Below are 15813 nucleotides of genomic sequence, written 5' to 3'. Positions count from 1 at the left end.
CCAGCACGTGCATAGATACAGAATTAATAGATTGATCATAACCCTCGAATGAGGTTGGTTTTACGTGGCTGTGTCTTTGCACTCATGTAGTGCTAAAATTGAGAGCTTCATAACTGATCAGAGATATTATCACCCAAAGCAAGTGTTAATCTTGGACGAGAGAAAAAAAAGGGACAAACCTACACCAAAACAGTGACTTTTAAACCCACAGTGTTTTTGTTTTAATTCTAAAAAATATATTACATGATTGACAAACCCAGCTCTGCAGGAAATTTCTAATTAGAGAAAAAAACAAAATAAATAAGGTTATATTGTACTGATTAATGTTGTGGATATAATCTACCCAAATCAGGAGAGATGAGTAGACTGCAGTAAATGGGGTGAGCTGGGTTTTTGGGGTGGGTGGGTGTGACATTTTAAAAACACCCCACCTGTGCAGCTAAGCAACTTAATGAGATCCCATAACTCCATTCCAGAAAACCCACCTTAACTAGGGAGGCTAGTTCTTGCTCATACAAACACACCATTTCCACTCTGCTTAGGGATTGATATTGGGGAAAGACAACAATGTAAAAAAAAAAAAAAAAATCAGACATTGAGGATTTACTTATACAACACATTTTCCAAAAAGTAGTAGCATTAGTCACGTTAACACAGAAAAACAAATGGCACATTGGATTCCTAATTTTAAAAAGTGGTAATTGAGGAACTTTTCTTACCGAGGAGACAAAGTTAAATAAATTACTACCATAAACGTTACATACAAATCTGAGTAGTATATACAAAAGGAGTTAGACACAAATCTACAATTCAAATTTTATGTTCAAGACAGCAGTATAACCATATTTTACACAGCAATGTGTGTGTTAAACGAGGAGTATGTGTCCGTTTTCGTAACTTGGGGGCTCAAAATGAGGGCTAACCGATACTGCTCTGTAGCGTAAAAAAACTAACAAGTGACTTAATTGCAATCTCACAAATTCCAGCTAAACATTCTCTCTACAAGGCTCTAACAGACATTGACTCCTATGTACAGGCTTAAGAATAGAATGTACCAGCCTCTAGCTAAAAACACTGGTTTAGACAGAAGAGCAGCGGCGAGAAAGTTGGGACTCGCTGAAGTATTACTGTTCACATAGATGCAGTTGTTCAGAAGCCAAGCTGTGACTCACAGACCACCAAACAAAGGCTGAGTAAGTAAACATAGCACAGAGAGTGATATCTTATGCTCAGACACATGCTTTTGAGACTTTCAATGCTATTAATTGGCTGTAATTGTTGGAAATTTGAATGTATAATTATAAGTGCCTTGACCACTAACGTCCCCCTCTGGTTAAGAACTGTATTAGATGAAAAAAAATTGTTGTTAAGAGCATATTCCAATCCAACTGTCTAATACTTGTCACATGTTAAAATCCACTGGCATAACTGAAATACCATTTGTCAAACATTAAACCTGACCATAGAAACAGAGGGGGAGGGGGGTCGTATCCAGGAAGTCTGTCATGTTAGTCAGATCCAGTCTCAGCACTGTGCCATGTAAACAGACTAGTCATCCATCCCATAATCCCCTCCCATCACCTTTGTGCATAAATTAATATTCACAAAAACATATCCCTTAACATTCTGAACTGTAATAGTGGTTATTCGTTTTTGATAAATATAGAGGAACTTTAGCTTCTTGTGTAAACACTAATATTGTTCTGCAGACAGACTCCCTAACCGGCGGATTTAGAATCTCCCACTGCCATTCTCCTGGTTTGATCACGAGGGCTAATAACATATCACCATCAACTGCTCTGGGGATGATAACTAGGAGGACTGATATGTCTCTGACACAATTTTGAGTGACCCAAAAATTAAACAGATAAGCTGTAAAAAATAGAAATCCTTCATAAACCGTTGAGAGGGCTCCCTTGGTGGTGTGTCTAGGGAATAAGAGACATCTTAGAGGGGATCTGTGAGTGTCCAACTCCTCACGGGTAAGACTCAGTTACATCAGGCAGTGACCATGACGACTGTCCTGTGTTAGTTGGGGCCGATTCAGTGTTCTGTTAAAGGAAACACTCACTTCCAGTTTTCATTGACTACAGGCAGGGTCCTCTGCATGGCTGGATAATGTAGTTCATCATTACTTCCTCCCTGGAGTGTTAAGTTGTGTGGAGGGATGGGTGGGTCTGGCTACATCTGCATGCTGGAGGCACCAGTTAGATTAGTCTGGTGAGAAACTGTCCATCTTCAAGCTCACACAACAAACTACATCATGCTTTGTTTCTTTTAGCTCCATTTTGCATAGACATCCAGCGCAAATAGTGGTTGTACTACCAAGGTGACAGGCTGCAGCCAGCAACACGGTGAGACAAAAGCGAGTGGTCATTTAGGGACTTGACTTAATTTTTATAACAACACTGAAACGTGACATCATCAGTTCGACACTGAACGTCGCTCAACTGTGGAAAGGACCCCCTCCCCCCCATCTGTCTCAATTCCTCCTTCTGGAAAGGAACTCCTGTGATTGGCCAGCAGAGATGTCCATCGGGTGCCTCAGCACTGCTCATTGGTTCCTGTTATGGCGGAGCCGTGCAGCTCTCTAGGCATCAGAGAGGCAGCTCTGAATACTGTCCATCCACAGCTGTGCGTTGGGGCTGTCCAGCCCACAGAAGTTATACACTCTTTTGGTCGTCTTGAGCTGCCGTAGAAAGAGAGAGGTTAAGACTGTTCTTAAGCTACCGCATAGATTTACATTTTATTCATAGTTCGCTGATCATAACATGTCACAATACACACTCATAAAAAACATCAGCCTGAGGGCTCTGGTAACTCACATCGAAGAAGGCTTTCTCCTCTATGTGTTTGGGCGCTCCCATGGTGGGCGTGCCTGGAATGACAGACTCCACCTCCGCCAGCTCAATCACCCCCTTACACTCCCTGTCCTGCCTGGTCTCATAGTATCTCAGCTAGAGAGAGAGAGATCATTATCATCACCACCACAGTAACAATCACCATCAGTATCATGGTCCACCTCCCTCCTCTTACCTGATGTTTGGTCTTGTCCAGCACAAACCAGCGGGGTTTCCATGGCTTCAGCAACGCGCCTTTCTTATACAGGATGCCCTCAAAACTCCTGGGAGTCGAAGGTAGAAGAAACCCAGTCAGTCACTTTCGTAACACACCGAGGGGTAATGTGTTGCTGGGGCAGTGATAAGGGAGTGGGTACAGACCTGTTCTCACTCTCCGTGCTCTGGAACTGGCTGTATAGGGTGCTGGTGCTGGGGCGCCCGGCCACAGGGGTGGAGGTGGTGCTAGTCTCACGGTCCATGGCCAGGTTAATGGAGGAGCCCACTCCACTCTCCGGAAGGTACACCCCCTGAGACCGCCGCTGGTGACTCAGGTTGGACGACATCAGCAAGGAGCTGTTGAACGACGGCTGAAAGAGCAAGAAAACACAGAGGGGTATCCTCTGATTAGATTAGGGAGGGCTAATCTATTCAATAAAACACAAATAGTTACCACAAGAGGTCAGTAGAATATATGACTATATTTCGACAATAAGTTATTTTCAAAAAGTCTAAGTGTCTAAGTTTGTCAGAAGGATGGCACCCTAATAGCCAGTGAAACCCTAGGTTAGCTTCTGGTTGTTCAGTGTTTCTCACCCTGTTCTCCAGCTTGGCCTCGGCCCGTTGGTTGGCCTTGATCTTGTCCCAGGTGTCCTTCCATTTCTCTGGTGGCAGCCCCAACTCAGCCTCCAGACTCTGCAGGTCCTAGGACAGAATACACAGAGCAAGTCAGATTCATGTATAAGCATTTATACAACAGGGACTACTGCAGTATACTGATGGTACGTAATGTGTAAGTAATCTCCACTAACCTGCAGCAGTTTGGTGATGGCGTCGGGTACCACTCTGCTGCGGCTGTCGTAGCAGGGCCAGACGATGTGTCGCTGGGATTTGCGGGTGGTGGTGTCTGGTTTGTCAGGCACCTCCTCAGCCAGCCTCTCCTGCCGGCCCCTCTGTACCAGCTCCCAGTCATACGACGGGCCCTCAGACAGCGTCTCCTCTGTGTAGAAGTCCCACACCTTCAGGTTGGAGATGAAGCTGTATGGCCGCAGCACCTGGGTAGAAGAGTAAAAACACAGAGGGATTTAGCTAGTAAATGACCACATGGATTTATTTTTGTTACCACAAAATGTGCATGTAATTAAAAAAGTTATAATTCTAACTTCAAGATCGGCTAGTAAATCTTAGGTCAAGTCTAAGATCGTAAAACCAAACCTCCACTTGATTAGAAAATGTATGATAGCCACTTGAATTTTCAGTAAACTTCCCCACCAGGGGGCAGTCTAATGTACCCCAGTAGCATTCCAGGCTCACTCACCTCCTCATCCTCTGGTGAGAACATGTAGTTGAAGAAGATGGGTGTTTTCTTGTTGAGCCGGTCGATGTAATCCCACACCGATTTACACACCTGCGAGTTCTTCCTCTCCCCCTTCTCCTCGTACAAAACCCCTTAACACAGACGGAAGGTTCATCAACTCACTGAACCCAATCACTCAACTGGCATATAAGTCACACTCAAATACCCAAACGTGTACTGAAATAACCTACTTCTAAGAATTCAGATAGTATCTATGGGGTCTGGAGTTTCTCCTAACCATGTAACCTGAATCTGGAGGCCATCTGATAAGGTAAAACTCCTGCCCTTATCTGTAGAACGGAGAAAAGGCTCACCAAGCTCGATGCGTTCGTAGTCCGAGTCGAGCAGGAAGGTTCTGAAGCGGTTGGACACGTAGTGGTAGGCCAGGAACTTCAGGTAGTACTGACTGAACTCAAACTCCATGGGGAACTGCAGGTGAATCTGAAGGGGGACAGGATTTAAGGTAACACGTCAGTTGCCCTTCCTGTGTTTACTGCTCAACTTCTTGATCAAACATTCACTGGCCCTTCCTCAATTGGATTTGCGCAGCTCCTGCGTACACTTTCGCCTCCTTTAGAAAAAGGTCAAAGGTCATCGAGGAGACGGAACATGGATGAAAATGCGCTTGTATGAAATTAGACACTCCTCTCCACTCACGCGTCATCGGGCGAATTACGTGATAAAACAAAATATAGCTAGTTGTGCAAGACATTTTATAGATGGAAGTAGCATATTGTTTTTAAACGTGTATATACGTTTCTCCTCTGAAAAAACAAAAGCTGATTCAATCGGGGTGTGGCAGATTTCAGAAATCTTCCGCGAAGAACTCTGGTAGGATGCATTTGGAAAGTATTCTTACCCCTTGACTTTTTCCATATTTTGTTACAGCCTTATTCTAAAATGTATTAAATAATTTCTCAATCTACACACAATACCCCATAACTACAAATTAAAAACAGGTTTTAAGAAATGTTTGCAAATGTATAAAAATTCAAAACTGAAAACACCACATTTACAAAAGTATTCAGTCCCTTTACTTAGTACTTTGTTTAAGCACCGTTGGCAGCGATTACAGGCTTGAGTCTTCTTGCGTATGATGCTACAAGCTTGGCACACCTGTATTCGGGGAGTTTCTTCCATACTGCTCTGCAGATCCTCTCAAGCTGTCAGGTTGGATGGGGAGCATCGCTGCACAGCTATTTTCAGGTCTCTCCAGAGATGTTCGATTGGGTTCAAGTCCGAGCTCTGGCTGGGCCACTCAAGGACATTCAGAGACTTGTCCCGAAGCCACTCCTGCATTGTCTTGGCTATCTGCTTAGGGTTGTTGTCCTGTTGGAAGGTGAACCTTCGCCCCAGTCTGAGGTCCTGGGCGCTCTGGAGCAGGTTTTTATCAAGGATCTCTCTGTACTTTGCTATGTTCATCTTTCCCTCAATCCTGACAAGTCTTCCTTTCCCTGCTGCTGAAAAACATCCCCATAGCATGATGCTGCCACCACCATGCTTCACCGAAGGGATGGTGCCAGGTTTCCTCCAGACATGACGCTTGGCATTCAGGCCAAAGAGTTCAATCTTGGATTCATCAGACCAGAGAATCTTGCTTCTCATGGTCTGATGGTCCTCTAGGTGCCTTTTAGCAAACTCCAAGCGGGCTGTCATGTGCCTTTTACTGAGGAGTGGCTTCCATTCGGCCACTCTACCATAAAGGCCTGATTGGTGGAGTGCTGCAGAGATGGTTGTCCTTCTGGAAGATTCTCCCATCTCCACAGAAGAACCTCTGGAGCACTGTCAGAGTGACAATTGGGTTCTTGGTCACCTCCCTGACCAAGGCCCTTCTCCCCAAATTACTCAGTGCGGCCAGCTCTAGGAAGAGTCTTGGTGGTTCCAAACTTCTTCCATTTAAGAATGATGGAGGCCACTGTGTTCTTGGGGACCTTCAATGCTGCAGAAATGTTTTGGTACCCTTCCCCAGATCTGTGCCTCGACACAATCCTGTCTCTGAGCTCCACAGACAATTCCTTCGACCTCATGGCTTGGTTTTTTCTCTGACATGCACTGTCAACTGTGGGACCTTATATAGACAGGTGTGTGCCTTTCCAAATCATGTCCAATCAATTGAATTGACCACAGGTGGACTCAGATGAAGTTGTAGAAACATCTCAAGGATGATCAATGGAAACAGGATGCACCTGAGCTCAATTTCAAGGGCCTGATTCCCTTTTTCTTCTTCTTCACCCCTGCCACCCCAATTCCAATCTTGTCTCATCGCTGCAACTCCCCAACGGGCGAGAGACGAAGGTGGAGTCATGCGTCCTCCGAAACATGACCTGCCTAACCGCGCTCCTTAACACCCACCAGCTTAACCCGGAAGGCAGCCACACCAATGTTTCAGAGAAGAAACCTGCAGGCACCCAGCCCGCCACAAGGAGTCGCTAGGGTGCGATGAGCCAAGTAAAGACCCCCCGGCCAAACCCTACCCTAACGACGCTGGGCCAATTGTGTGCCATCCTGTGGGATTCCCGGGCCACGGCCAGTTGTGGCACAGACCGGGAATTAACCCGGGTCTGTACTAACGCCTCTAGCACTGCGCCACTCAGGAGGCCCAGGGTCTGAATACTTATGTAAATAAGGTATGTTTTTTTTATTTTTAATACATTCGCAAAAATTTCTAAAAACCTGTTTTCACTTTGTCATTATGAGGTATTTTTAAACATCCTCAATTTTAGAATAAGTCTAAAGTAAAAAGTGAAGGTCTGAATACTTTCTGAATGCACTGTAGGACTATCCTCGATGAAAGGTGGCTTTTGAGGAGGGGAGGAAACTCTTCCATTTGCCTACCCTTCAAATTGATACGCTCCTGGACCACTTAGGACAGACTTTTGCCCAAATGAGAAAAGGCCACAGAGTCAGCAGACTGCACTCTCCCAAACAAATGTTTGGCTGAAGGGGAAAGGAGGAAGACCTGTTCAAACTTAAATAATCTGTTCTAGCACATCCATATAACAGGATGGTCGGACATAGCGTACTCATCTGATTACATTCAGGAAATATTTGATCCAGGTTAATAGCTCTTGGCTGAGCTTTGTAACATAGTTTACATGAAGAAGACTATTTAAAGAGTCTAGGGAAAGAGAGAGAAAGGATCCTAGTGAGATATGGGTCATTCCACCAATTATGTGCCTTTTGAGTAGTGTAACTTAGTGGGGGGAAAAAACGTTTTATTTCACCTAATTTTAACATTGTTATAGAGCACATGTTCAACTCAACAAAAAAATATATATAAATCCCCATCTCAAGAGGTTAACTAAAGAAATGACTATAGTAAATCTTGAATCATCCATAAATCCCCTTGTGACAGGGGAAACAGGGAAGATTGTTGTGTGAAACAGGGAGGGGCAACAATGCAAGCTTCACCAATAAATTGTTGAAACATTTCTAGCCCGTCTTTGTATGGGTAACAGGGTTGACGTGTTATGCTCGACCCACTCAGTTACCACAAAACACCAGAAAATGGCCAAAAAGACTAGAACCAGCTCATCGGCTTTTACTCCATGATTTGACTATTAGATGTTTCTTTTGAATGAAAAATAATAATAAAAATGAATAGTTTCACCATATTAAAAAGAGTTCACGTAGCAGGGTTGACCTTCAAATTAATCATCTTCAGAAATGACTATCAAAGCAACAAAAGTAACTAGTGTTTTACAATGATATTGGGATTGAGTGGGAAAAAAGCTTCCTACAAGTCAAAGAGGACGCACAAAATGTATTGATTTTTCCATTTGGTCTATATTCAAGGGCACTTCATTTAATATAATAGGATTTTAAAATTCAATATTTGTGTACAATTTCTACTTAAAATATCAAAGGGACGCAAAAGGCACTCATTATGGGAACGACAACCCATATACACTGAGTGTACAAAATATTAGGAACACCTGCTCTTTCCATGACTGACCAGGTGAAAGCTACGATCCCTTATTCGTGTCACCTGTTAAATTGATGCTGTTCTGAGTGCAAAACGGCAAGCAACTCAATATTAGGAAGGTGTTCCTAATGTTTTGTACACACAGTGTACGTCCCTGTGTGTGTAATATAACACTACTGACAGTAACAGGGGGGTTAAATAGAGCAAGCCATTTTTTTAAATATATATTTTTTATTTTACCGTTATTTTACCAGGTAAGTTGACTGAGAACACATTCTCATTTACAGCAACAACCTGGGGAATAGTTTCAGGGGAGAGGAGGGGGATGAATGAGCCAATTGTAAGCTGGGAATGATTAGGTGACCATGATGGTATGAGGGCCAGATTGGGAATTTAGCCAGGACACCGGGGTTAACACCCCTACTCTTACGATAAGTGCAATGGGATCTTTAATGACCTCAGAGAGTCAGGACACCGGTTTAACGTCCCATCTGAAAGACGGCACCCTACACAGGGCAATGTCCCCAATCACTATTATTTTTTTAGACCAGAGGAAAGAGTGCCTCCTACTGGCCCTCCAACACCACTTCCAGCAGCATCTGGTCTCCCATCCAGGGACTGACCAGGATCAACCCTGCTTAGCTTCAGAAGCAAGCCAGCAGTGGTATGCAGGGTGGTATGCTGCTGACAACTGCTGCTGCTGACTGCTGACATTGTGAAGCTGGGATCATAAATACAGACAGGACTATTGAAACCCTCTGCCAGAGACGCATCATACATGCAAGTCCACGTCAATGGCCGGGGAAAAAAAGAAATTCACTGTCACACACACATGTTTACTCAGACACACACCTATACAGATAAATAGCAGAATCCAGATGATATGGGTAATGTAGCTGACATGTAAACACCCAGTGACACAGTTAAACACACACTTACTGTCACACCTGCACTCATAAAACCCAACCCCACACGTACATACCTGGTGCACACAGTCGAGAAACTGCAGGAACACAGGTGTGAAGCCGCTGCTCTGGCTGGCCAGGGTCTGGGCGCCGCGATGACTGAACCTGTGGCCAAACGACAGCCACTCCTTCTCCACCAGCAGACGGAAGCCATCGAAGGTCCGGTAGTACGGGTCTGACAGAATCTGGACCAGAGACACCACCTAGAGAGAGACCGAGAATCAGTGCGATAGTCAGACAGGATGACTGTTTATAGGTTACCTAAACAGAGGAGTGAGGAGACCATTAGCACTGGCAGAGACAGGGTTGAGACCATGGAGAGACGATGCATCACATGTATGTACAAGTTGACCTACATTAGCTGTGAGAGGTGTGTGTTTGCATTGAGTATGTTTAGTGAGTACGTGTGTTATACCTGAGTAGTGACGTCCCAGCCGTCCTCCAGACTGACCATGACTGACGAGCCCGTGTCTAACAACTCTACCACCAGGACAGACACCTGCAGAACTCTGTGGAGCTGGACACACACGTCATGATTAGCACACTTAAATCATACACACATTACCTTATGCAGAGTCAGGATAAACATACTTACACACATTACCTTATGCAGAGTCAGGATAAACATACTTACATCATACACACATTACCTTATGCAGAGTCAGGATAAACATACTTACATCATACACACATTACCTTATGCAGAGTCAGGATAAACATACTTACATCATACACACATTACCTTATGCAGAGTCAGGATAAACACACTTAAATCATACACACATTACCTTATGCAGAGTCAGGATTAACATACAAAAACAAAATGCATTCATAGGTCTCTCTATTGCACAATACATACACTTTTACAGTTGCACACGCTAACACACACACACACTCTGTATGAATGAGAGCATTACCAGGCACATCCATTCGGACTCTTCCAGGCAGCGGTGGAAGGTCATGCTGGGTTCAGAGGTGGCTGAGCTGGGAACACAGGCCTTCATCAGCTTCTTAAAGCTGTTCTTCACCTGACGCACATCGCACACCTCGATGGGCACCACCTCCCACTGCTGGAACGAGTCCTGCTTCCCACCCTGATGACATGGGACAAACAGGGGACAAGTTTCAATGACAACAAGACCTCCAAAGACTTCTGGGATATTGAGTCAATATTAAATAAGTAGACAGTCTAGTGTAGTATTGTGTATTGGCAGTTACTTTGAGCTGTGTCTTGTCTCCGATGATGTAGAGGTAGGCCCTCTGCTGTGTGAGGAACAGGGCCTCGCTGGGGCCCCCGTTGGGCTGGGGAGACTCCTTACTGGACAGCCTGTTCCCCACTTCTGGGTTGTAGGCACTCAGACGCCCACTGCCCCGGATACTGCCCCACTTCCCTGGATCACACACATACAGGGTAGAGGTTTTAGAGGGGGGTATCACACACACATACAGGTAGAGGTTTTAGAGGGGGTTATCACACACACACATACAGGTAGAGGTTTTAGAGGGGGTTGTCACACACACACACATACAGGTAGAGGTTTTAGAGGGGGTTGTCACACACACACACATACAGGTAGAGGTTTTAGAGGGGGTTATCACACACACACACACATACAGGTAGAGGTTTTAGAGGGGGTTATCACACACACACACACATACAGGTAGAGGTTTTAGAGGGGGTTATCACACACACACACATACAGGGAGAGGTTTTAGAGGGGGTTATTCACACACACACACAGGGAGAGGTTTTAGAGGGGGTTATCACACACACACACAGGTAGAGGTTTTAGAGGGGGTTATCACACACACACAGTAGAGGTTTTGGGGGGTTTTCACACACACACACAGGTAGAGGTTTTAGAGGGGGTTATCACACACACACACACACAGGTAGAGGTTTTAGAGGGGGTTATCACACACACACACACACAGGTAGAGGTTTTAGAGGGGGTTATCTCACACACACACACACACACACACACACACACACACACACACACACACACACACACAGGTAGAGGTTTTAGAGGGGGTTATCACACACACATACAGGGAGAGGTTTTAGAGGGGGTTATCACACACACATACAGGTAGAGGTTTTAGAGGGGGGTATCACACACACATACATACAGGTAGAGGTTTTAGAGGGGGTTATCACACATACACACATACAGGGAGAGGTTTTAGAGGGGGTTATCACACATACATACATACAGGGAGAGGTTTTAGAGGGGGTTATCACACATACATACATACAGGGAGAGGTTTTAGAGGGGGGTATCACACATACATACATACAGGGAGAGGTTTTAGAGGGGGGTATCACACATACATACATACAGGGAGAGGTTTTAGAGGGGGTTATCACACACACATACAGGGAGAGGTTTTAGAGGGGGGTATCACACACACACACACACATACAGGTAGAGGTTTTAGAGGGGGTTATCACATACACACATACAGGGAGAGGTTTTAGAGGGGGTTATCACACACACATACAGGTAGAGGTTTTAGAGGGGGGTATCACACACACATACAGTATGCACTCTCCAAGTTTGCCATTATCAACACACACAAGCCATTTATGCAGTGGCAGTGGCACATACATTCATTGTACTCTATACCACTAGACTAACTGAAAGCCATGCTGATAAAAAAGTACTCCAAGGTATAAATAATTGAACAACTATAGTAAGATTGACCTATTTTGCTCAATAGGCTATATGTGAAAACGATGTGCCAAACCAAACAACGCTGGGAAAACATGAGTCATCAGACCACTCACAGCACACAGTAGTAATCAAACACAGAACAGAAACATGGACAAACAGGACGATCTGCAGCAGTGTGTGTAGAGTTGACGGCCCACTAGAAAAGCATGCAAACAGACGCCTTGAAAGGTAGAGAATCTCTCCAACAAAGAGATTGGACAACAAAAAGTTAGTCCTGAGAGCGAGACACACTAGGACATCACAGGGAAGAGGGACCGACAGGCGGGGACGCCAGCCAACACAGACTGACATCACTGTTAAGAGTCCTGATTGGTTAGATTGGGGAGACAGGGAGTCAGGGGTCGGTGCATACTGTACCTCCAGGGGGGTTTCTGGCCTTGCCTGAAACTCTGGGCTGAGAGAGGGAGATGACCCTCGCCCTTTGACCCAGAGCTGAGGTCAAATGACACAGAGATGATGTCCGTTAACCAACACCATAGACGATAGGGGGAGACGGTTTCACACACACACACACACAGGCCCAAATATGGATACACTATGGAGATTGGTTATTATTAAGGTAACAACCCCCATTCCTCTTTTGGGTTAGTTCCAGTGAATGTTCCTTGGCAGGTAATTGTAGGGCAAGCCACAATACAATCCCAAACCAAACCTAGAAATATAAGGCATTCCTTGCAAAGGAAGTTTCTATGAACTAATTGATGCAAGTAACACAACCACATACACCCACACAAACACAGTAAAACCACAATCTCACCTCCGCGGCTGAAGGTTCCAGGTATGTGCTCCTTGCCTCCCATCACCTGTTTCATCAGAGCTCCAATCTTAGGCTGCCTCAGCTTATCTGACGAGTCTGGAGATAGACACAAGCAAAGCGTCACAAACTCTGGCTTAAGAGTGTATGTGCTTCAGGGTTTCCGTTAGGAAAATGCGGAGCTGGATATTTGATCGACAGCATTTTAAATATACCGGACCTATATGCATTGGGTGTGAAACCTGATTAGGGCGTCCACCCACGGTGCTCAGAATGACTCAAATCACATTTAGATTCCGATAATGCACTTAACAGTACATGCCACTCGAGGATGCAATGGCTCGCGTCCTTCCAAATTCCGAAGCGCACTTTGAAGATGTTAGAATAACTGTCCACATTTACTTTTCCTCAGCGAAGACAAGACCAGTAACGAGCAGGAAAATCACTAGCCTGTGTCAATCTACTGTCCCCCATTGTAGAAAAGCTGACCTATTCTATTGGGTCAGCTTGTCGTTCTGTGCGAGAAATAAATTGCCTATTCCAAACGGACTCTGGGACATTTGGGGAACGATAGATTCCAAATTCATATAACCAGTACATCAAAATTACTTTAAAAAGCATTGAGACTCATACACAGATCAGAACATTTAGCTTAAAATGTTGATAAACTATTATTTAATCACATTATAAGCGCAGCAATGTGCACACGGCAGTTATAGGCTACACGCTAATGTTAGTTCCATAATGCAATTAGCGGGAAAACACCGTTGTCAAAAGCACACTGCACATGCAAGCGGATTCATGTGAGATGAAAATATCCATTAGAAATGTAGAAGGATCGGAGATCTAAAGATGCAACAACTAGCATGGATTGCTAATATGATTAGGATTGTGTTTTTGGCTACTGGACAATGAAAGACAGTTGATTTGAAAACCAATTTAAAAAAATTGAACATTTGGCAACTTGTTTCATTGGCATATGGAAGTCTATAGAAAATAAATGCCTCCACATTTATAGAAACAGATTTTGTCTCAGCTACATTGAAGCAAGGTAAGACGTGCCTCATAATATGAAGTGAAACATTAAGGTTTCACACAATTAAGTAGGTTTTCAAAATGCATACCATCTCCAGCTCACATTCTAAAGTGGTGTGTGACCTGCAGAATCATGCCTACTGTTGCCTAAGCACTTGAATGGTGCTTCAATTACCAGCTGAGAAATATAGTGTTTTTTTTTTTATGGTGACTGTTTTTAACACGCGAACGCATTTAGAATTGTTGTGCAATGACTGGGCTTATAAAAGCACATTTCACACCAGCAGCAACAGGAGCTGTAGCAGCAGCTCTCGTGCTCTCGTGCTATTTTACAGATTTCTCCCCCCAAAAAGTGTGTGATAAGAATCATATCGACTAACGAAAATACACAAGCCAATTTAATTATGCAAATTAAACTATAGACCGATAAGCATGACCGGTCAAATGTATTTCCATCGACTGGTATTTCCAGCAATGAATAGGCTAAAAAGCATTATTTTGGAATGGGATTATTTTATTTCTTGCGGGACAATTGGCCGGTGTCAATTTTATTGGATTTTCATTTAAAAAAAATTGGGCCAAAAGCTGGATGTGTGTGTCCCCTACCTGAGGTGCTCATGTGAGTGGAGGTGAAGCCACCGAGTGTGTTCCTGCCACTGGGCTCACAGTAGGAGGGCATGGAGCTGATGATCGCCTGCATGTACTTCTCCTGCTCCAGGCTGGTCGAGTCGGCCTGGGAGGGGCCTGGGGAAGGATCACAACTGTCAATCACCACTAGTTTTTGCTAAAAAAAAGACAAAAAAATGCTGCTCAAGCTATAAGGGGCATGAGCTGTGCATTGTGCATTTCTATGCATCTAAAGTGTTGGTCTATTTGCTCATTGTTTCTGATGAGTTGAGACTTTCTCGATCACATTCTTATACTTTCACATAACATTGCTACTGATATAGCTGGCTTTGGAGTGGTTTGCCGTGTTTTATTATTCCTAAACAAAGCCCAACATCCCCAGTCATTCCCTTAAAGACACCATCTAACTAACTTTTAGTGTGTGTCGTACCGGCGCTGGGGGCATTGGGGGACTTGAAGAAGCCCACCACTCCCTTAGCATGGAGGCCTGCAGAGCGCAGCAGCACAGCCTTGGTACGAGAGTTCCTCCAGCACACCACAGGGAAACGGTTCTGTCTGTAACAGCGGGAGATGCGCTGGATGGTGGAGTCCGGGATGCTCTGGGGCACGATCAACAGGCCGGGGTAACTGGTAACACACAGATAGAGATAGAGAGAGAGAGCGCAGAGGGAGTTAGGGTTGAGATGACATTCTGTTCATGTCACTGCAGAATGTCATGACCACAAGATAATGTCATGTGTTAAAATATAGTTTGCTCATTGGCCCACTCTGCATATCAAGTCATAGAGTAAAATGACAAATGTTAAGTTATATAAACGTTAAGATCAAACGTGTACTTGAATCAAGAAGGCATTCAACCTGAACGCAGTGCTTAGAGACTAAACTCAGGAAGTTACTTGAAACATGGTCCATATACGATTTGACCATAAACCTACCACATGCGATTGATATCCGCTAAAAACGTGTCGAAGTGGCATGTTTTTAGGGAGTCCCACATGAGATTTGACCGTGAACCCGTCGTAAAAACCTGTTCTTTCTGCGGTTGGACCGTGAACTTACCTCCTGCAGACGGTGTACATGCGGTTGACGGTGGAGATGCGGAAGGGCTCGTTCTTGGAGCGCGTCAGGCTGTTACTGAGCGTGCCCAGTCCTAGCCGCTGATAGTCACGGCAACAGGCACGCTCCACCACGTTGCTCATGGTCTGTCTGTCCGAGGAGCGGATGGTGGAAGACAGGGTGAGGGAGCCCTGGTCCAACTCCTCTGAGACTGTAGCAGAGACACAGTCAGAGACAGTGTACACTGGCCTACTACCTCAGATCAAACACTGTAGAGACCATTCAACAGCAACTCAAGAC

The 15813-nt window shown here is 44.7% G+C and overlaps 1 protein-coding gene across 12 annotated transcripts in view; it reads right to left on the bottom strand.

Moving 5' to 3' along the window:
* Positions 1 to 193: 193 nt before the first annotated feature.
* LOC106609364 (myotubularin-related protein 5) overlaps positions 194 to 15813 on the bottom strand; it is a 90598-nt gene continuing 74978 nt past the window's right edge. For 7 of the 12 annotated variants that reach the window (XM_014208124.2, XM_014208125.2, XM_014208126.2 and 4 more), the window contains 17 exons: positions 15517 to 15724; positions 14870 to 15084; positions 14437 to 14574; positions 12799 to 12894; positions 12399 to 12473; positions 10522 to 10694; positions 10221 to 10397; positions 9719 to 9820; positions 9321 to 9506; positions 4728 to 4854; positions 4375 to 4505; positions 3869 to 4111; positions 3654 to 3761; positions 3222 to 3427; positions 3037 to 3124; positions 2826 to 2957; positions 194 to 2689 (listed from right to left, as the gene is read on the bottom strand). In XM_014208124.2, the coding sequence (XP_014063599.1) occupies positions 2591 to 2689; positions 2826 to 2957; positions 3037 to 3124; positions 3222 to 3427; positions 3654 to 3761; positions 3869 to 4111; positions 4375 to 4505; positions 4728 to 4854; positions 9321 to 9506; positions 9719 to 9820; positions 10221 to 10397; positions 10522 to 10694; positions 12399 to 12473; positions 12799 to 12894; positions 14437 to 14574; positions 14870 to 15084; positions 15517 to 15724 (2504 nt within the window). In that variant the 3' untranslated portion in view covers positions 194 to 2590. The remainder of the gene's footprint in view (positions 2690 to 2825; positions 2958 to 3036; positions 3125 to 3221; positions 3428 to 3653; positions 3762 to 3868; positions 4112 to 4374; positions 4506 to 4727; positions 4855 to 9320; positions 9507 to 9718; positions 9821 to 10220; positions 10398 to 10521; positions 10695 to 12398; positions 12474 to 12798; positions 12895 to 14436; positions 14575 to 14869; positions 15085 to 15516; positions 15725 to 15813) is intronic. The other 5 variants (XM_014208127.2, XM_014208130.2, XM_014208135.2 and 2 more) reach the window with 3 other exon arrangements.

This window comes from Salmo salar, chromosome ssa07, assembly GCF_905237065.1.
Source record: "Salmo salar chromosome ssa07, Ssal_v3.1, whole genome shotgun sequence".
NCBI classification, from domain to species: Eukaryota; Metazoa; Chordata; class Actinopteri; order Salmoniformes; family Salmonidae; genus Salmo; species Salmo salar.
The sequence above is the reverse complement of the archived record's forward strand: the minus strand, read 5'-3'. Positions and strand labels throughout refer to the sequence as shown.